The 23610-nt window shown below is 34.3% G+C and overlaps 1 protein-coding gene across 1 annotated transcript in view; it reads left to right on the top strand.

The window, feature by feature from the left end:
* The window catches only part of LOC149803287 (von Willebrand factor A domain-containing protein 3A-like), a 111799-nt gene that overhangs the window by 34746 nt on the left and 53443 nt on the right, over positions 1 to 23610 (top strand). The window contains exons 12-20 of the mRNA XM_089952975.1: positions 961 to 1092; positions 2453 to 2591; positions 5573 to 5676; positions 6515 to 6690; positions 10776 to 10895; positions 12712 to 12786; positions 17233 to 17327; positions 18116 to 18361; positions 21384 to 21502. Of these exons, the coding sequence (XP_089809101.1) occupies positions 961 to 1092; positions 2453 to 2591; positions 5573 to 5676; positions 6515 to 6690; positions 10776 to 10895; positions 12712 to 12786; positions 17233 to 17327; positions 18116 to 18361; positions 21384 to 21502 (1206 nt within the window). The remainder of the gene's footprint in view (positions 1 to 960; positions 1093 to 2452; positions 2592 to 5572; positions 5677 to 6514; positions 6691 to 10775; positions 10896 to 12711; positions 12787 to 17232; positions 17328 to 18115; positions 18362 to 21383; positions 21503 to 23610) is intronic.

The raw sequence follows: 23610 nt of genomic DNA on the forward strand, positions 1-23610 counted from the left end.
GGCAGTTAGAGTGATCTCCCCTTGATACAGGGATTGGTGCCTGTCTATTCTGGACACTTTGTATCAAAGTCATCTACAAGACCTAGTGCAAGCTCTGAAGTGGTATTCAGGAAGACTAATCCATTGCATCAAGGGATAACATTTTTGCCTTTAAAAGATGGGAAGTATGATGTATCAACACAGACACTTTCATCCTGAATAAAGTGAAACATCTGTTCCACATATCAGACTAAACCCACACCAGTGAATTTGCTTAGCATATCAGCTCAAACATTGCATATGAGTGAAACTAGCTGTAATTGTTCATGCCGTGGGATGGAGATCCAAGTACACTTCTCCAGTCTTATCAGAGATCTTTCATCCTGAAAGGTTCAATTTGATTGGGAGGAACCTTTACCCATGGTGCAAAAGGTTACTCTCTAGGTTGTTCAACAACTTGATAAAGATACAGCTTCATGACTTCTGCTGGATATGTGGGAGATAAAATATTTTCCTTTCGATGCTACTCTCTGACATGTGAGAAAATCACTCTATCTAACTGCCACCTAGGTGGGCAGATAACTTTTAGCTTTTTTGCTAAAAAGTGTTTACCTGGGAAGGCTTGGCTTGTAAGGTAGTACTAGTTTTCCTAAGGTACTATATGATTGGGTAAGTATTATTGAAGAAACATATTTTACTAGAAAAAAAATTGGTCTATTATTGAGTTTTAAACTTAAATGGTCAGCATGATTGACAGTGTAAATACTACACATCAGATGTAAGGAAACACCATATTGTACTTGTCAAGGAACTTCATGCAAGAGGTTTAGTGAATTTAACATAATATGAGCTAGTGGTTACAAAGTTTCCAATCTCTGTGCATTTATAAAAAATAAGTCCCTGTTATTATAAAAAAAAGTACTGATCAAGCTTAAAAACACATCACTCACATGATTAACTTATTTGTAATTATTTGGACAGGAGCAGATTTACACAGGTACAGACATCAGTATCATCCTGAAGGAGATACAGAAAGTACAAGACATTATCAACAGGATCAAGGAAATGAGGCAGGGAATGATGGGAAGTGCTCTTATCAGCATCATGGATGAGGTAAACTAGTATTGTGATCATTCTTACATTATTGTTAAATTAGAACATTATATTGAAATAATATAGTTTCTTTTGGATTAAACCTTTTTAAAAAATACTTATCATACACAGTTCCTGAAGTAGGTGTGCACCCCAAGTTGTATATTTAGTATTGCAGTATAGCTGAAGTGTTGATGCATAAATAACTTACAGATAGTTCACAGTCTTTTTTTTTAGTCTTTAGACCAAGTTTCCTCTGACCTTTTTTACCCCATCTGAGATATTTTCACATACATGTTTGGATGTGAGGCCGGAGTTCATAGCTTATTAACAAAAGTTGGTATTTGTTGAAACTGTACCCTGTTGGTATAGGGTAACCACTTACTACCCAGCCTATCAGATGTAAACAGTCTTGCATCAAGCCCTGCCAGCATGAAATTGATAGAAAGATGTGCTTTGACCTCACACCCCAACATGTGTCATGAAATGGAATAGGAAAGGTCACAGGAAACTCAGTCTTTGACATATAAGTTTGCCTTTTAAATCTAACAAATTTGGAAAAGATATATAAGGCCTCTTTTTGAAATAAGATTTGTAAATATCCTCATTTGTATTAACCCTCTAGAGGACCAAATGAATATCAGGGATATATATGACAAGCTCATAGAGAACTTGGATATCGTCCAGTCATTCAGACTTTCAAAAATTACATATGACAGCGTAAATAAATGCTGACTGGTGATAACTGAAACATTCATATCCTTCAGACTATTGAAACTACTTCAAGTCTGATGGTAAGTTTGCTAGTCTGACAGCAAGTTTACTAGTCTGACAGTAAGTTTACTAGTCTGACATAAGTTTACTAGTCTGACAGTAAGTTTACTAGTCTGACATAAGTTTACTAGTCTGACAGTAAGTTTTCTAGTCTGACAGTAAGTTTTCTAGTCTGACAGTAAGTTTACTAGTCTGACAGTAAGTTTTCTAGTCTGACAGTAAGTTTACTAGTCGGACAGTAAGTTTACTAGTCTGACAATAAGTTTACTAGTCTGAAAGTATGTTTACTAGCTTCAGAGTAATGAACTACTGCTAATTTCGAGCCTTGAAAGACTACTGTACATATTCACCTATAAGTCAAGTCCAGCTGCACTGACCCAAATCTGCCATAACATGATGTGCCATCAGATCTGGGTCTGTGCAGTGTGTTTGGAGTTATAAGTAGAACAAACAACTTAATGTGACATCAGATCAGAGTCTATGTTGTTTGGACTTGACTTGCAAGCATGTATATGGTATTTTTATGTATAGATAGAAGTAATCCTGCATGTTTTTTATCCCACACACTTCAAACACTGATTTTGGCAGTAATTGTTTTGTATTTCAGATATCCACTGAAGTATCCAAGTTGCCACAGTCCAGATTCTTGCCCCGACCTCCAGGCCATGACAGTCCTCTGAAGATAGAGTTTCAGAAATTCCATCCCAAAACTTCAGTTGAATGGATCAGACAGCATGGATTGAAGGGTAACATGCTGTAAATTGACTAATATAGATGACAACAGTGCCCAGTATGTACTAGGATAAATGTCCACCAACATTCGCGTTAGGTTTATTTAAAACATGCTACACTTTGTTGAACACATGCTAAATATATTCATATATAAAAAGAAAAAATTAAGTATTGCCACTGGCACATTTTTTATGATATGGTTTAGTTAAAATAAATATAGGTACAAGTCACATAGGTCATGTAAACGCAATGACTGATATAAATTTAGAAACTAATTTTTTAAAATAAATTTAATCATAACGTAGTTTTGAAAAAGTTTATTCAGTCGTGATTTTTTAGTGAACTACACATTAATTGTCATAAAAAACTTTCTAGATGAAAATTATCAATCGTCATGGACTTTTTTATTGGCAGTTCAGCATTACACTGGGTCAAGAATGTTGATATTAGATTGAACTGTTACTAGTGCAGGAGGAATCAAGGTATGATCATGTGAACAAGAAGTTGCATGCATTTTCATGCATTTCTTGTATGGATGTTCAACTATGAATGGGATAGATGAATAACATACAATGTTTTATTCTTGGTTTGTACATGTGACAGTTCTTCAAAATGATTATTAAGCATGTTGTAAAATTTAACTAAAATCTGAATCAGCAGCTGTTTCTGCTGTCTTTAACATGTATGAAAGAACATATTTTTATGGAAAAAATAGGTATTATATACAAATTGAAATAAAAGACATGACATACCATACAGAAGATATATACGAACCTGTGTGCTGTTTTGTTTTTCCCACCGGTGTTTCCCGGGCTCTGTTTATATTTGTAATACAACTTCTTCCCAACCATAGGCTCATTCCATCTTACATCATAATACATGAAAAAAACTGGTTTAAACGGGATCACCCTGCTTGCTTGACTGTGCCTAAAAATGTCAAAATATGTTATCATTAAATATGCATTTTTTGAGGAAATCATACAATAATCTTCAATGGAATTTTGATGGACAAGGCACAAAATAAAGTGAGTAATCACCATTTAAAAGTATGTGTAATCATATTCTCAAAAATGACACCTATAACTGCAAAAAGTGACTCAGAGCACATACATGAACTGTGTGTGCTGTACTATAATTACATGACAACTGCTGAGTATTCACATTACTTCTCATGACAGTCAGTCAGAACAATAACTCAATGTAATTAAATTCAAAACTGATTAAAATTAATGTTGCAGCCTTAGAGCATATAACATGTAACAACTAAATTAGGCTAATGTCTGTTTACTTTCTTGAGTAAACTTTGCATTAATTTTAATCTGTGCTTAAAGGCCAGCAGGTGCAAGAGCTGAAAAGTTTAGTTTTTTAACATTTGTTATCCCTTTGATTGACAGGTCTGACCCTGTTATGGAATATATAGAGGATCATATGAGATTAAATATAAGATTTAAGATATTAATGAGTTTCATAAATTTCATTTGAAATGAAGACCAATGTAAGATCCAATTTATCACATGAGGAAAAATAGTGATTTTTTTAAACAAACTTCAAAATAGTATAGTGAAATTACTTTGAAATACATTTGGATGCTATAGTAGTTACACCTTTCCATGGCATGTTATTATGACAGCGTATGTGATATCACGAGGTTACACATATAAAAAGTATTATATCTGTAGATTAAACTAAATAACACAGTTGACATGTGATAATTTGTTATAACAAACATCTTGCTCAGTAATCAGTGCATCACAGAAATTATTTTTCATAACTATGAACAGTTGATAAATTGCGAGTAAGGTAGTAATGGTTGCGAAAGTAGCAGTGAAGAACATTCCACTGGTACAATTTTTTACATTTTTACTATCAGATTATTTGAGGCTGATTGTAAAATTGATGTTATGTAAATGCTATTATATACCCAATCAAATATAAATTCTCTGGTTTTATTTCAGTGATATGAAAAATTTTGTTGGATACAGTTTTGTCTCATTTCCATGTCCCATGCATGGACCTCTTAATTTTGTGTGTGCATTGGAACTTTAAAAAAACTGGTGCTAGATAATGTCTTCCTATTGCATTCCAAAATTATAATAATTAAATCGTTTGTGCACTAAATTAAAAGCCTGATGTATAAGTAAAGCCCAAAAGGTTGTTCCACTTATGTTTATACTTGCGACACTTGTGTCTATTGCTTTGTATATCTGTGTTGTGTGCTCAAATTTTATCCATGATTGTAAGTTGTACTTTAAGCTTATGGTCATTTGTAAAGAATATGTTTAGATAGCTAACTTTTATCCATACTTGTGAGTTTATAAATAAGTTGTTTGCTTATATTTTTAGTTCAAGGTCTGACTTTATGTAAAAACTTAAATGTTCTGGAAGTGATCTTGTGACCTATATCCTGGTAATTTATTGTGTCTTTGGTTTTATATGCTGTTCTGATAAACAGAATTACTCATTCTTGTTTTAATATCAGTCTGTGGAATTGCTTTCAGTTGTGTTCAGATATAAATTGAGAGGAATCATTTTTTTGAATTATACATTGGACTTAAAAAGTGATGATTGAGTCTTTTGACTAAAACTACTTTGGGATTATTGAGGACTCATTCAAAGACATTCTGGATTATATCGTTGTGGCACATCATGACATTTAGGACTATATGAACTCATTAGGAACATTCTATACTTTTGGACTTGTGGTTGAACATTTAGTATTATTTGGAATTTAATTCACAATACTGTAAGTTCCTCATAAAGGTTTTACTTTGTAACTTAGAGAATTAAATTGATTATTGAATTTTACAAAACTTGTAAGTTTTACTTCTTTCTGTTACTTAGTTTAAGATCATGGAGTCACAATACTATGCTTGTTACACTTATGTCTATACTTGTTATACTTATGTCTATACTTGTTACACTTATGTCTATACTTGTTACACTTATGTCTATACTTGTTACACTTATGTATATACTTGTGTATTTGATTTCACAGCCAAAAAGCTTGATCTGTACCAGGTTCTTGCGCCTAATGCATACTCTTACAAGGAAGAATTCATCCCTATAATCAAGAAGGCTGTTCAATCCCAAGTCCATGAGGCAAGATTTTGTGTTTTCCTGTTTTTATTTGTATCTGATCCTTGTTGTTGCCATCTTAATATTATATCTCTCCCCCCTCTCTCTCTCTCTCTCTCTCTCTCTCTTTCAACCACTCCAGTGGTCTAGTGGTTAGAGCATCCGCCTTAGATTTTGGAGGTCGTGGGTTCGATCCCCCGGCGAGTCGTAACAAAGACTTTTAAAAATGGCACTAACAGCTGCCTTGCTTGGTGCTCAGCATTAAGAGGTTAGTGTTAGGACTGGTTAGCCTGGTGTCAGGATAATGTGGTTGGGTAGGACATCATGCTACATGTCTGCAGCATAATGCCCCAGTGCTAGACATCACTATAAACTGCCACACTGCAGACATCATAGTGATATGACTGAAAAATTGTTAAAGCTACATTAAAAATCCGAATCACATACACACACACATTCTCTCTTTCTCTCTTAGAACTGTTATTGGAATCTAGTGTATGGCTTTTGTTGTTTGGCATTGGGTTTTTATAAGTTCTTATTTATCTCATTAAGATTATTTCAATGCTAATGCTTGAGTTTATAAGAAATTTACCACAATCAGTGCTAATCCAAATGTCAGGAGCTTACTTCAGTAAAATTATGTATATTACTGTTACCTTTTGTATGCATACATGATATATTTGTACATTTTCTTTCTTTGTATTTCTTGAAGTAAATGGCTGAGTTTTGCAAGAAATGAAATAGTAAATCTTATGGAAAATTGAATCCTCTTGCTTGATCTGATTTATATTTGATAAACATACACATGATAATTAGATGGAATAAAACATGACCTCACATTTTTCTCCAATAAATTTTCCAGAAAGCCATGGTTCAGTTCCAATGGCATGATGGCTCGGTGAAAAACGTTCATGTAGACATGAGTCAGCTGTTTGAGTATCAGAAACAGCTGGCTGCTACAGTCTCCCTCTATGAAAGTCGTATTGACTGGTTGGCGTCGGGCAGCAGACGAATCTTTGGAACTGTTGTCGAGAAAAAGTGAGAACAAAAATTATAACATTGAAGCTCTTTACTAAATTTGTATAGCTGACACAATTACTAAAACAAAAAAATTATGAAATTTAGTTAGTAAATTACACCTTGTAAAATGTATTGCCCTAAGAAAAAGATAAAAAAATATTAGCACTTTTAAATTAAAAAGTATTATCATTTATGTTTGTATACCTAAAAAGAGAATGAACTCAATTTAAATGATACCAAAAATCAATGGAAATGTATCATCATTGTATTATTATGTTACAGCATGACAGTGGTAATGCATATGGTGTTCCCTTTGTCCATTGTATTATTATGGTACAGTATAACAGTGGTAATGCATATGGTGTTAACCTTGTCAATTTTATTATTATGGTACAGTATGACAGTGGTAGGGTATATGGTGTTATACATGTCCATTGTATTATTATGGTACAAGATAACAGTGGTGATGCATATGGTGTTACCCTTGTCTATTGTATTGTTATGGTACAAGATAACAGTGGTAATGCATATGGTATTACACTTGTTCATTGTATTATTATGGTACAAGATAACAGTGGTAATGCATATGGTGTTACCCTTGTCCATTGTATTATTATGGTACAAAATAACAGTGTTAATGTATATGGTGTTACCCTTGTCCATTGTATTATTATGGTACAAACTAACAGCAGTAATGTATATGGTGTTACCCTTGTCCATTGCATTATTATGGTACAAGATAACAGTGGTAATGCATATGGTATTACCCATGTCTATTGTATTATTATGTACAAGATATGGTACAAAATAACAGTGTTAATGTATATGGTATTACCCTTGTCCATTGTACTATTATGGTACAAACTAACAGCAGTAATGTATATGGTGTTACCCTTGTCCATTGCATTATTATGGTACAAGATAACAGTGGTAATGCATATGATGTTATACATGTCCATTGTATTATTATGGTACAAGATAACAGTGGTGATGCATATGGTGTTACCCTTGTCTATTGTATTGTTATGGTACAAGATAACAGTGGTAATGCATATGGTATTACCCTTGTCCATTGTATTATTATGGTACAAGATAACAGTGGTAATGCATATGGTGTTACCCTTGTCCATTGTATTATTATGGTACAAACTAACAGCAGTAATGTATATGGTGTTACCCTTGTCCATTGCATTATTATGGTACAAGATAACAGTGGTAATGCATATGGTATTTTTACCCATGTCTATTGTATTATTATAGTACAAAATAACAGTGGTAATGCATATGGTGTTACCCTTGTCTATTGCATTATTATGTACAAGATAACAGTGGTAATGCATATGGAATTATCCTTGTCTATTGTATTATTATAGTACAAAGTAACAGTTGTAATGGATATGGTGTTACCCTTGTCCATTGTATTATTATGGTACAAAATAACAGTGTTAATGCATATGGTGTTACCCTTGTCTATTGTATTATTATGGTACAAAATAACAGTGGTAATGGATATGTTGTTACCCTTGTCCATTGTATTATTATGGTACAAGATAACAGTGGTAATGCATATGGTGTTACCCTTGTCATTTGCATTATTGTGGTACAAGATAACAGTGTTACACTTGTCCACTATATTATTATGGTACAAGATAACAGTGGAAATGCATATGGTATTACTCTTGTCCATTGTATTAGTATGGTACAAAATAACAGTGGTAATGGATATGGTATTACCCTTGTAATGCATATTGTGTTACCCTTGTCCATTGTATTATTATGGTACAAAATAGCAGTGGTAATGCATATGGTGTTACCCTTGTCATTTGCATTATTATGGTACAAGATAACAGTGTTACCCTTGTCCACTGTATTATTATGGTACAAGATAACAGTGGAAATGCATATGGTATTACTATTGTCCATTGTATTAGTATGGTACAAAATAACAGTGGTAATGGATATGGTGTTACCCTTGTAATGCATATGGTGTTACCCTTGTCCATTGTATTATTATGGTACAAGATAACAGTGGTAATGCATATGGTATTACTCTTGTCCATTGTATTATTATGGTACAAAATAACTGTTAATGGATATGGTGTTACCCTTGTCCATTGTATTATTATGGTACAAGATAACAGTCGAAATACATATGGTATTACTATTGTCCATTGTATTAGTATGGTACAAAATAACAGTGGTAATGGATATGGTGTTACCCTTGTAATGCATATGGTGTTACCCTTGTCCATTGTATTATTATGGTACAAGATAACAGTGTTACCCTTGTCCACTGTATTATTATGGTACAAGATAACAGTGGTAATGCATATGGTATTACTCTTGTCCATTGTATTATTATGGTACAAAATAACTGTTAATGGATATGGTGTTACCCTTGTCCATTGTATTATTATGTACAAGATAACAGTGGCAGTGCATAGTGTTATACATATTCATTGTATTATTATGGTACAGATAACAGTGGTAATGCATACAGTGTTACCATTGTCGATCTGTGTAGTACACGTCCATTCCTGGTCCACCAATCCAAACATCACTCATATTTTGAAGTTCTGCATTTAGGTCAGTTTCAATCACTGTCTCACTGCTCCAGTGGCCTAGTGGTTAGAGTGTCTACCTAGGATGTGGGACATCATGGGTTCGATCCCCGGCTGAGTCATACCAAACACTTATAAAAATGGTACTAACAGCTGCCTTGCTTGGTGCTCAGCATTAAGAGGTTAGTGTTAGGACTGGTCGGCCTGGTGTCAGGATAATGTGACTGGGTGGGACATCATGCTATGTGTTTGCGGCTTGATGCCCTAGTGCTAGACATCACTATAAATTGTCACATTGCAGACATCATAGAAATATGACTGAAAAATTGCTAAAGCTATGTTAAAAATCCAAATCACACACACACACAAGCACTGTCTCGTGGTGGGGCATCCATGTTTTTTAAACACAGTTATTAGTTGAACATATTCTATTTTGCCTGTTTGTGACATAACACTTTCATTGAATGCAAATAGTTTGTTGGGTATTTTATGTACTGCATTTTAGATTCTACATGGAAATTTAGATTCAGAAATAAATTTGTCAAACTTTTTTGCTGAGTTAACTTTTATGCCGAGTTAATGCCGAGTTAACTTTTATGCTGAGTTAACTTTTATTAATTAAGGGAGCCACGGTAGCTAAGTTGGTAATGTTCTTGTTGTTGTTGTTGTTGTGTTTAACGCCATTTTTCAGCACACGATAGGCTATGCATGGTGGCCAGTATTAATGGTGGATGAAGAACCCGGGAAAACCCTGGAAAGAACCACTGACCCACGAGAAGCTACCGGCAAGCTTTCTCACATACCCACACTGGTTGAATCCGAGACTCGAACCAGCACAGACAGAGGTGAGATGGCAGTGATCCATAATGCAGAGCGCTTTAGACCACATGGCCACTCGGGGCCCCCAAATTGGTAGTGTGTCAGGCTCATAGTTCATGGGTCGTATGTTCAATACCTGCTCAGGTCATCCAAGGACAGTTGCCTCGCTGTGTTTGGGAAATACACTGAAGTTATATTTTCTTGGTATGATGTAGACAAGTATATATTAAATGTGTTGTTAAAACTATCAAAACAAAAGAAATAGACTCTCTCTCTCTCTCTCTCTAAACCAATAATATATCTTTGTTGGTTACTGTATATACTTGCATACAAGTCAAGCCCAACTACAAACAACATAGACCCTGGTCTGCCATCACATAATGCATGGGCAGATTGGGCTCTATATTTGTTCTACTGATTAATCCTAGCAAGATGAATATATCCATATTGATTTGTTTTGTTTTGTTGATTTTCAGTATGATTATCTTCTAAGCACCAATTAGTTTTTAAAAGACTACTAGTTTGTGTGTGTTCTAAAATATTTTTACTTTATTATTGTTGATATTAAATACTGATAAAGTTTTATATATATTGGTAAACTCTCTTTCCTGTGATGAAATGATGAAAGAAGTGAAACTTTATTTTCCACACTTTAACTTTATTCATGATTCTCTTTTTAAAATCTTAAACCATTTCTGTTATTACATTTGCCTCAAATTCCAGTATTGTAATACTTGTGGATGTGTCAGTCTCCAATGTCAGCTACCTGGTTCACATTCAGCACTCGCTTAGACTTCTTATGGAGCATCAAATCAGCAACAAGGAGTTCTTCAACATCATTGCGTAAGTTTTTGAAAACTTTAATTTTCTATCATTATGCAGCAAGTTGTCATATGTAATCTGGGTGATTTACATGTTGCTGAAAAGTCTTTTAAGTGAAGAAAATTATATGACAACATGCAGAAAATCAGAATTTGAATAACATTATGCAGATCAGATCCAGTACTCAGAGATGTAAAACAAATATAATGCCATTGAGTTATTCAGGCTCTGAATTACTGTGGTATATTTCACAGAACAATATTCATGTGTCTTGCTACATTGTACAACATGCTGTAAATAGAACAGCAAGCTGCCAGCAGACAGTATCCCATTATGATTGGTTGCATAAAAACTGCACATTGATGTATACAACATATAGCCTTCAAGTTCAATATTTAGTGCTCATTGTTTTGTTTTTCTATAGTATAAAATGATTAAAAGCAGCATTATTGCTTATGTATACTTGAATGGTGAATCCCAGATTAGTGTGATTCCACTCAGTGTTGTGCTTTATTACTGTATTGGATATTTAGGCTTGTTTTATTCTTTGTTGTTTATGAGATAGTTTTAATACTCAGAAATAGACCTGATAATTTGGATTTTATACTTCTGAGAAAAAATGATGGCAGTTATCTAGCATTGTGGAGGAATTGCCAATGTTCTTTTATCTCTGATTACTATAATACTCTAATAAATGACGTAGAAACTTCCAGAAAGCCTATTTTCCTGAAGGGATGTTCCCATCAGGTGATACTCTGAAATGACCCAGCAAATGGCATTTGTTTACCTGGGACATCCTGAAGAAAATGTATGGAGATATTGATGTGGCATACAGATGAGCTTAAATTGAAATGTAGTAGAAGCAATGAAGTGTGCTTGAATTGAAATGTGATGGAAGCAATGAAGTGTGCTTGAATTGAAATGTGTTGGAAGCAGTGAAGTGTGCTTGAATTGAAATGTGATGGAAGCAATGAAATGTGCGTGAATTGAAATGTGATGGAAGCAATGAAATGTGCTTAAATTGAAATGTGATGGAAGCAATGAAATGTGCTTGAATTGAAATGCAGTAGAAGCATTGAAGTGTGCTTGAATTGAAATGTGATGGAAGCAAAGAAATGTGCTTAAACTGAAATGTGATGAAACCAATGAAATGTGTTCAAATTGAAATGTGATGGAAGCAATGAAATGTGCTTAAACTGAAAAGTAAAGGAAGCAATATGCCTAAAATGAAATGTGATTGAAGCAATGAAATGTTTGAATTGAAATGTGATAGAAGAAATGAAATGTGCTCAAATTGAAATGTGATGAAAGCAATGAAATGTGCTCAAATTGAAATGTGATGGAAGCAACGAAATGTGCTTAAACTGAAATGTAATGGAAGCAATGTGCTTAAAATGAAATATGATGGAAGCAATGAAATGTGTTTGAATTGAAATGTGATGAAAGCAATGAAATGTGCTCAAATTGAAATGTGATGGAAGCAATGAAATGTGCTTAAACTGAAATGTAATGGAAGCAATGTGCTTAAAATGAAATATGATGGAAGCAATGAAATGTGTTTGAATTAAAATGTGATAGAAGAAATGAAATGTGCTCAAATTGAAATGAAGTAGTGGCATTAAGATGTACTTGTATGTATGAAACACTTAAAGTTTATTGTCACCTCTAAATTTGTTATTGCTTATCTGTTCTACATATATGTAAGAAATATATCAAATTTTATGTCTCTTGTAAACATTATTTTGTCCTTTGCTGTACATGAACTCCTACACAAGTAGTGAGATTAAATATGATGTAGAATATAATATAATGCAAATTTCTTTGGTATATTTTCAAGTTTTGGGAGTGCCACTGTAGCCTGGCGTCCTACAATGATGAAACCAACAGCCAAGAACCTACAGGATGCTTGGAGGTAATTTGGAAGATATTTCTTTAATCACAAAAATAGACATCAGAGACCACATCCTGAGTACTTCAAGTGCATTTCTTTCAGATTGAATATATTAGTTTACACCTTTCCCTCAATAACTTGTGAGCTCCATAAGTAAGGCAAGTGATAGTAAGGTAGTAGTTAACCATTGTGTTTGTTAGCTACTCTCATTGATTCATGAGAATTATAACTTACGTTGTCCTTCAGAAATATTAGTCCAATGGATTTAAAAATTGATGGATATTAGTTCTTAAGAAGTCAGTTAAAGTCAGCAAATTGATGACAGACTTAATGTAATTTAAGTTAATATACAGTACTCAAAAGGTCATGCATCAGTTACAGTGGAGTTGCCTCCTTTTCAGGATTAGAGTGTGTATCCATCATAAGCAAGGACAAGTATTAAATTAAAGCTTCGTAGTTTGAATTCCGTTCACAGACTGGTACACATAAACACATTTGCACTGATTAATTTCTCAAGATAACTAATTTAAATGTCAGAATAAACTACTCTGATATCACATGCCAAAGTACTGAGCACAACTCTATATTGTGTTTACTAGAAAACACAGTCAGCTACTAATAAACACAGTCAGCATGTGGAAGTTGCTTTGTTATGGAATAGACATTCAAATCAGAAAACATAAGAAATGATAAACAAAATGGAAAAACAAAAACCTGCAAGTTATTTTCATAATTATCACTGCAGTTTTTGAAGATCAGTTCACAGATGAATGAAAGGTAAAACCTTAGGACATGTCAGCAGTTTTGATTTTAACAAGATGTATTATAAATGGCTGGAGATACATTTATCTTTTAATTAACTTTCTTCATCATGTCAGATGATCTTTGAAGTCATCAAGATATAACTAAATAAAGCCAGGTTACCCCGATGATGAAGCATAGTTGCAGTAGTTTAACTGCTTGTTGGGTCTTTATTATCCCACCTGCTCATAAGGCAATGTGAGCTTGTGGTATGGCAATGTGTTCAGCATGCTTTGTGCATGATCTGTCAACACTGGTATATTTTTACTTCTTCTCTAGGACCACTTTGGTGGCCTAGTGGTTAGAGCATCTGCTTCAGATGGGGGAGGTCGCAGGTTCATACCCCAGCAAAATCATACCAAAGACTTATAAAAATGTTACTCACAGCTGCTTTGCTAGGCACTCAGCATTAAGAGGTTTGTGTTAAGAATATGAATGGGTGAAACATGATGCTACATATCTGTGGCATGATGTCCCAGTGAAAGATATCACTACAAACTGCCACACTGCAAACATCATAGCGATATGACTAAAAAAATGTAATGCTATGTTAAAAAATCCAAATCACACACACATACACACACATGGTAGGCCAGTTTCAATCAAAGTTTGTGGGAACGTTTCAAAAAAATTTTCATGGTGGCTTCTCTGTTAGTGTTGTGGCTTCCATAGCAAACAAAAAGAAACCTAACTTTGACTTCTTCTGCAGAACGGCTCATCCTATTTTGATGAAACTTGGTAGGAATGATTTTAGCACTTCCTGTTCCAAAATGTTATCTGGGTTTGCTCCCCAATCGGTGGTGAGGCTTCTTTAGCAAGCACTTGGCAAACCTCTAGACTGGCTGTGTCAGTTTTGATCAAACTAAGAATAAGGAAATGCTTTTAAAAAAATGTTGCCCAGGATGGCTCCACTAGAAATGGCATAGTTTCCATAGCAACCATATGGACAACCTGTTTTCATTTTCTTCTCCTGAAGAGTTGATGTAGTTTTAATCAGTCATGATAGGTGGCGCTATACAGTTTCGCATTTTCCATAGGGTTAGGATTTTAAAGAAAAAGAATTTCCCCGGCTTTCCTCACTGGTTATACTGGCTATTTAAAAAAGACCTTGTATATCTTAGGTATAATTAAAAGAACCTTTAATTCCCTTTATTTTGGTGTATGATTGATGGGTGTATTATGGGTTATAGAGTATACAGCTTGGCCTTACTTCAAATGTGTACCTTTCAAAAAAGTGCTAGCTCTACTTGGTCATTTTCACTTCCTGAACTTCAGAGGTAAATTGTATAAAAAAGAGCCGTTTACTTTTTCTTACATTTTATATATAATTGGTAATTCATTCATTGCACTTTCAAAAGCTGGTATTGTCTAGTCTGGCAAAATTCATTTTCCCTATTTTAATAGCTGCTATGTATAGTGTACTTTAGACTAATTCAGGCTGATTTTTTAACACAAGGGAGCAGTCATTTTAGTTAGCAGTGTGCTTAAATCATGTAAAATTTCCAAAAGTACAACATCCAAAGAAATATCATCCACATTACATTACTGTAGCATATAGGTATGCCAACATTCTCTCCATTGTGCATGTTTTAAATGGAAACTACTTCACCTTACATGCGTCACTCTCTCTAAAGTACATATTAATTGGTGAGCACCCCCATAGGAGTCTATGTAAGGGTATGCTCAGTCAAAATTGTTTTCAGGGTGATTTCCCTTGTAGCAGTATGGCTTCCTTAACAACCTTATGCAAAATCTGTTTTACTGGCATTTTCTCTACAATAACTGAACCAATTTGGTAGGAATGTTTTTAGGACTTACTCTTTCAGAATTGTGTAGGGTGTCGCTTCCCCAGCAGTGATGTGGCTTCCATAGTAGCCATAAGGAAGACCCATTTTAAACTTCTCCAGAACAGCTCAATCTGTTTTTTAATCTTATTTGCTAGGAATGTCAGTTGGGCTGTGCAATTTCAAAATTAACTCTTGGGTGGCTGCCATAGCAATATTGTGGCTTCATTGGCAAAGCCTATTTGACTTATTCTCTTAAGAGAAAGACTGAGTCATTGTTTATTAGATGTGGTAGGAATGTTTCTTGGGATATGCTCTCTCTAATTTATGTTGACTGGGGTGGCTTCCTTTACAGCCATATGCAAAACCTGTTTTCAACATTTTATCCAGAATGGTTTAAACATTTTTTATCAAACTTTTTAGGAATATTTCTTAAAACAAACACCCCTATCAAAATTGTGTCTGACATCACACCTCTAGCAATGGTGTGCCTTCTATAACAAACATAGAAAAGCTTTCTTCAACATTTCTTCAGAATGGCTGCATCATTTATGAGTTCTTTGGACAACTCTGTCAAATTTGTGTCTGAGATGGCTGCCATACAACAATATGACTTCCATATCAATTGAATGGAAAACATAAATAATAATTACCTTCCATCAGGTGAGGCCAATGGTTGTTAATTTACATCCTTAAAAATAAACTATAATAAAATAACTTTCCAAACCTGCCTTACCATATCAGACCATGTGTACTATGTAGAGTTCTAGCATGAATACCTTTCACATTCATGCATAAAAGATGCCATTGCACCATCTAGTCCATCTGAAATTACTCCAAGTAGAATCACGTTTAGCCTTTTAAATCCATGTGAGCAGTATCAGGCCCACTTGGACCTCATGTTATCATTTTGATCTCATGACATTCTCTGTGTCCAGTTCATTAGTCTGGAGATTTTGCAGCCTCATGATACAAAGCACAATTGTTTGATTCCAATATTTTCATTCTTTTCTAATTCACATTATTGAAACATAGATTAACATTTAAAATACGTTAATATTGGACATATGATTGGACTGTAGCAAAACAGTCTTACTTTGTCTTTGCCCTTTTCTTTATTTTTTTGCCAACCATTAATTAGTGAATTAATGAGTCATCAATGTATAGTTTAATTAGGGAGTGGTTTATGTAGACAACTATCTATCACATTTACTTAACTTACAATGTGGCAGCACTTAAGGTTAAATTTTGAGCTGTAGTGATGTAGTTGGTTGTATGATTTGATTAGCAATCAGATTAGTTTTTCTTTTAAAGGTTAAATTTCTTATGTTCAATCAATTTGATATACACCTACTTTCTGCTGTTTTTATATGATTTTTTTGACAGAATATGGTTTATACATGTCTTATGCTTTTCTTGCATTTACAAAGCTTTCAATAAAGAGACAAGAAAGAAAAAAATCCCTGAATATGGGTTTGCATAGATTTATGTGCCATTTCAAAATGTTTAAAATTGATTTTTGTAAAAATGTTAAAGTTTCATATTATTACAGAAACATGGGTAACACATTTTAACATAACTGAAAAATCTGTTAAGACCAATGTAAAATACAAACAATTATAACATTATATAAAACCATAAACCAAAAGTATTAAATATTTGATGGAGCTGCTCCCATAACATTGTGGACATTTGACTTAGAAACAATTTCACCATTGTTTTGTTTTTCTTCTGATGTTAATGAGTTTATTATGATAATAAATGTTGTCATCAGGAGCATTTTGAAAGCACCTAAATCTCATCACATTGTGTCATAATGAATTTTGTTGGGTGTAATTACACAGGTTTCATTGTATGAAATATTAATTTTCTCTACTACTAGATGGGTACTGGATCTTCAGTGTGGAGGAAGTAGGAACTTTCTGTCAGCCTTCAGAATGGCTGTAGAGAATGAAGAGGAACTATCTCACAAAACAAGTAAGTAAAATTTCATGTTGCTCTGCATTTCCTTTGTCACCAATTAGTAGACTCATTAAGGCTTGAGCCAGATATGAGAATACCATATTTGTGACATGACTGTGAGGAAAAGTTTTACAGAACTGATTCTGTGTCACAGTCTCCCATTTTGAGGTATTTATGATTAGTTGATTGACTTGTGTTTGCATAAAATTACTCTAGTTAAAAACCTAATAACCTTGCTATGGTTGTTCTGTTTCAAAACAAGTAGTAAATCTGGAAATGCTACATTTTTTAGAATAATCAAATTAAGGATTAAATTGATAATTATTATTTGCAAACACTATGTAGTACTGGATTTGGTAAATCAAACAAAAATATAATAATCTTTATGCATTTTGGACAAAGATTTGCTTTTGTTTGGTTTTACCGACTTCAACACTTAAAGATTATATTCTGCCATGTCAAGTAAAGTTCCTTGCTCAAGGATACATCATGGAAGCTGATCATGGCTGATTTAATGGTGGGAATTGAACCCTTATCCTTCTGCTCACAAGTCCAGTGTACTACCCACTGAGCGACAGTGACTCCTTTGCATCTAGGATAAGTGTACATGGAAGAATTTTGGATAGAAATCACAAAAAGTTTTCACAAATCTTACCAAATATCAAAACTCAACCAGAAAATAACATGTACAAGTCACACTGATGCAAACACTGCAGGAGAATTTGAAGAAACTAAAAAAATCAGTAAAATAGATATTGAGCAAGTGCATGCATAACCTCAAAAAATTCTTTTTTCTATTTCAGCTGTTGAAGGTATCTACTTATTCACTAGTGGAGTCCCTGACCAACATATTGATTTGTGTACAGCATACATTGAAGAATGTACTTCAGGACAAGGGATCAAGCTCCATGCGATTCTCTTCAATGTGGATGATTATGATGCTAATGGGGCCATCCCTGGACGATATGCTAACATCACCCGAACAGCTGAATGTCTCAGGAGCATGGCCCACTGCAGTGGGGGCAGATTTCATTGGATCAGAGAGACAGGTAATATTGCACATGGAATGAAATAGTCGAGTACAGTTTTTAGATCAAAGTGATAATTAGGTGGAAACATAAAAGACTTCGGAAGCAACTGGACTAATGTCACCTATGAAGCTGACAAATTAACAGATAATTAAATAAAATTCCTCAAGATCATGTTTCTCCTATTCTAGTAAAATGTATTCGGCATAATTAATAAACATACCTTTTGGTATATGATTTATACTATAGCAGTTGGTAAAGTAACAGTTCTTTCATTGAGAATGTTCATGTTAATTTTGTATATATTTATTATTGATGCTATCTTTGGTTTCTACAACCAATATTTACAATGCATTTATGTATGTTCCCACTTTGTATATGTATGGGTCATATAGTGTGTGCATCCATTCTGTCCCCTGTGTCCTATCTCATGTCCAACACAAATTTTATTTTGGCTCAGTAACTTTTAACTTATTGGATTGAAATGAAATATAGCATGAGGCTTTACATTAAGAAGACTTAGGTAGTGTTTTAAGAATGAACTCTTTTTTAGCAAACTTGAATGGGATTATGGCCCGTTTGATTTAGAACAGTATCTTTCAATTTTGTTACAATTCAAGAACTTTTGTAGGTATCATGGATTGAAATCAAATTTGATATTAAGTTTTACTCAAAGAAGACATAGATCAAGCTTGATTTTTAGCATCCAGCAAAATTTTATGAACTGTTTGTCTTTGCCCTACACTATTTACTCAGGAACTTTTGAAGGACTTAAGCATAAAATCAAATTTGAATTGAGGCTTTATGTTAGCAATGCCATGGTCAAGGTTTGGTTTTAGTACTTTCTGGCCAGATTTTTTGACATTCTGGCCCCAGTTTGATTTAGAACTTTGCCTTAATACTATCATACCGGGGGTGACATCTGTATTGTATGAACACACATCTTCAAATATGTTACCTGATCATGATGGCTTAGGAAAACTACTATTACCTTGCAAATCCAACCCTCCCAGGCAAAAACCTTTTTAGCTATAAAGGAACATTATCTACCCAACTTGGTACCAGTTAGTTATAGTGATCTCCAGTGTGATACAGAGTATGGCATCAAATCCCATGAAGTCTTCAGTTATTACTTCCGTTTTTGCCATGTAGCAGCAATCTCTGCAGACAGAGAGCTGTTACAATCCACAGACAAGCATTATGAAAGTTTTCTACCTTATAGCAAGTTGAATGAGTATATTCCATGTATAAATTTCCAACTTTAATGTTCTTTCTTTCTTCAACAACAAAGTTTCTGGTTTTTCTGTGTCATCACTTTGCCATCCTCACACACTTAGGTGCCCTTGGTATGTACCTGCATGGGTCACAATGGCATCCCTCACATTGCTTTAGCTTTGCTTTCTGCTCCAATAGTAGCTGAAGAATTCATGGGATTTAGCACCAATCCCTGTGTTAAGTGGAGATCACTCACTCTAAATGACACCTAGATGGGCAGATAACTTTTAGATTTTTAGTTACAAAGTCATGTGAGGACTAGATGTACAAGGTTACAGTAGTTCTAAGGTTTTATGATAGGGTAAGTATTATTGAACAAACATAATTTATTAGAAAAAATTGGTTTCTAGTTATCTTTGATAATTCATTTATAAATGTTTTGATTGTATCTATTTAACCAATTTATTATTTTACAGTTCAGCAAATCTATTCAAAATGCTGTAGCTGTTATATTCAGATACATACTTCTTGAGATGACCATGTTGGATTTCTTGATCAATTTTCTATGCAGATAGGTGGAATATAGCATTAACAGGAATGCAGAATTCATATACAAAGAAATAGCATTAATGGGTATGCAGAATTCACACAGAAAGAAATAGCATTACTGAGTATGCAGAACTCACACAGAAAAAGAAACAGCATTACCGGGTATGCAGAATTCATACAGTAAGAAATAGCATTACCAGGTATGCAGAATTCACACAGAAAGAAATAGCATTACCGGGTATGCAGAATTCGCACAGAAAGAAATAGCATTACTGGGTATGCAGAACTCACACAGAAAAAGAAATAGCATTACCGGGTATGCAGAATTCATACAGTAAGAAATAGCATTACCAGGTATGCAGAATTCACACAGAAAGAAATAGCATTACTGGGTATGCAGAATTCACACAGAAAGAAATAGAATTACTGGGTATGCAGAATTCACACAAAGAAATAGCATTACTGGGTATGCAGAACTCACACAGAAAGAAATAGCATTACTGGGTATGCAGAACTCAAACAGAAAGAAATAGCATTACCAGGTATGCAGAATTCACACAGAAAGAAATAGCATTACTGGGTATGCAGAACTCACACAGAAAGAAATAGCATTACCAGGTATGCAGAATTCACACAGAAAGAAATAGCATTACTGGATATGCAGAATTCACACAGAAAGAAATAGCATTACTGGGTATGCAGAATTCACACTGAAAGAAATAGCATTACTGGGTATGCAGAACTCACACAGAAAGAAATAGCATTACTGGGTATGCAGAACTCACACAAAAAGAAATAGCATTATCGGGTATGCAGAACTCAAACAGAAAGAAATAGCATTACCAGGTATGCAGAATTCACACAGAAAGAAATAGCATTACTGGGTATACAGAACTCACACAGAAAGAAATAGCATTACTGGGCATTACCAGGTATGCAGAACTCACACAGAAAGACATAGCATTACCAGGTATGCAGAATTCACACAGAAAGAAATAGCATTACCGGGTATACAGAACTCACACAGAAAGAAATAGCATTACTGGGTATGCATAACTCACACAGAAAGAAATAGCATTACCAGGTATGCAGAATTCACACAGAAAGAAGTAGCATTACCAGGTATGCAGAATTCACACAGAAAGTAATAGCATTACCGGGTATGTAGAATTCACACAGAAAGAAATAGCATTACTGGGTATGCAGAATTCACATTGAAAGAAATAGCGTTATGCAGAATTCACACAGAAAAAAAGTATAATGATTTCGCTTGTTTCAGGAATCATTGAGAGTGATGATATTCAGTATGTTACATCAGAGGTAGATAAATGTCTGAACTTCTCCAGGAAAGTCCAGATGCTGGTCGATAGTGTCAAGAAAAAGTACAGAGAGCGATATGTAAGTGATTTTATTGAAACAATTTATTCTGCAATAAATGAATTTCATAATATACACACGATTGTCAAAAGGTGAATTTATGAAAGTTGACTGTAATTGAGTCATTCAGAGAATCCAGAACAATCTGCAATATTTGGATGCTGTGTAACCTCTCTTTTTCAGATGCATATGGGTTGGATCAATTTTTTTATGTGTCAGGGAGATGGTTATCCATCAGGCCATTTTGTTTATAGAGGTCAGAATGGCCCATCAGTTGTAGAAAATTGGGATAATTTTCTCATGATTGAGGCCAGTGATATTACAATAGAAAACAATACAGTAAAAACTGAATCAGACCAATGTATGAATACCATCTCTACTTGCATGTAATTTGAGTCCAACAGCAAACTACACAGACCCAAATCTGACATCACATACTGTACTGGTAGATCTATGCTATTTGTTAGGAGTAATTAGTAGAATAAACAATGTACAATATGAGATTACAAACCAGGGTCTGTGTTATTTTTTGCAGTTGGACTTGACGTATCAGCAAGTGTATATGGTACATTGCACTTTCAACAGGATCACTTTAACAATCTGACTTACATTCAGACTTATTTGACTTTAAATTTGATGTTTTCTTTCTATTTTGTCCCCAAAAAGCCTTAGAATTGCTGCTGTCATCTGACCCAAAAGTGCCAAAATATAGAACTCAGTTTTGTTGCAAACAACATGTTTGTTATACAGCTAGTAAATATGTCTGTCTATAACTAATCAAAAGCATTATTATATCTGTACATTACTAATGACTAGGAGTGAGTGCTGTCAGCTGATATCATATTGCTCTTTTTACATACCCATTTAATCTTGCATGCTTCATCCGGTATTCAGTACAGATGTTTAATCCATATTTCTCTATCACATGCCCAGCTTGCAACTATTTATGTGTCTTCCTTGATGTCCGCACATTGATATTTTTAAGTATAATAAATCTAACTTTTGTAAGTCCCAATTAGCTTTTGAATTTCATTCATACAGTAAAGCTAAAATTATTTTGAAAGTGTAAAAGAGAAGGTATGTAATAAATGCAAAACCACATTTATTTTTTGTTCCAAGTTGGGGGTAGAAACTCATTTGATAATGCTAATGAATATGTTTTGGTCTGACACTCTCAGCTTTCCTAATGCCATATATCAAACTTGTTCTGTCCACAAACAATTTTGTGTATATATGCATTGATAATTATTATTACCAAGCTGACCATTTTGAAAACTAATGTAATGAGATCTGATAACATGACTTTCTGAACCTATAATTATCATTATAAAAATATCATTTGCAGGCTGTATTTTTCCTTATTTGGGAAAGAAGGGATAAGGATTGTGTATATGGCTAGGTAAGAGACAAGAGTTTGCAGTCTAATAAGTACTGACAAACTTTAACAGATAGATGTTGTTGGTGCATGGTCATGGTATACAGCTAATGATTTAGCAATTTCATTTCTAGACAGAGTGAACTCAAACTGCTCTTTGCCTGCTTACTGAGTACAATTTCTGGTTCAGGTTGTTTCAATAGTAACTGACTGTCAGCCATTACTAAACCACATTTGACTGGTTATGGTGTTAGTTCAAAATTTAAGAAATGTTTGGAGTAAAGAAAAATAGTTCCACAACCAGTCTAACCATTAAACAGTTCTGGTTAAACTACTACTGCAGAATTGCATTATACTAATGACTACAGCATTTGACTGGATCATGAATCTGCTGCTATTTTCATAAAAGCATTTTACAGATTATAAATATCTGCTTAATTAGGATGTGCATAAGTCTGGTTCCTTGCTTTTATTAAGCTGCAATTTTCAGACTTGTGAAAGGAAACGTAACAGCAAATATTGACTTATCTGTCTTGAGTGGCCGAGTGGTCTAAAGTGCTCTCCGTTACGGATCACTGCCATCTCATCTCTGTCTGCGTGGGTTCGAGTCTAGGATTCGGCCAATGTGGGTATGTGAGAAAGCTTGCCAGTAGCTTCTCGTGGGTCGGTGGTTCTTCCCTGGGTTTTCCCGGGTTCTTCCTCTGCCATTAATACTGGCCGCCATGCATAGCCTATTGTGTGCTGAAAAATGGCG

Source organism: Sinohyriopsis cumingii, chromosome 3 (genome assembly GCF_028554795.1).
Source record: "Sinohyriopsis cumingii isolate HCF-2022 chromosome 3, ASM2855479v2, whole genome shotgun sequence".
In the NCBI taxonomy this organism is placed as follows: domain Eukaryota; kingdom Metazoa; phylum Mollusca; class Bivalvia; order Unionida; family Unionidae; genus Sinohyriopsis; species Sinohyriopsis cumingii.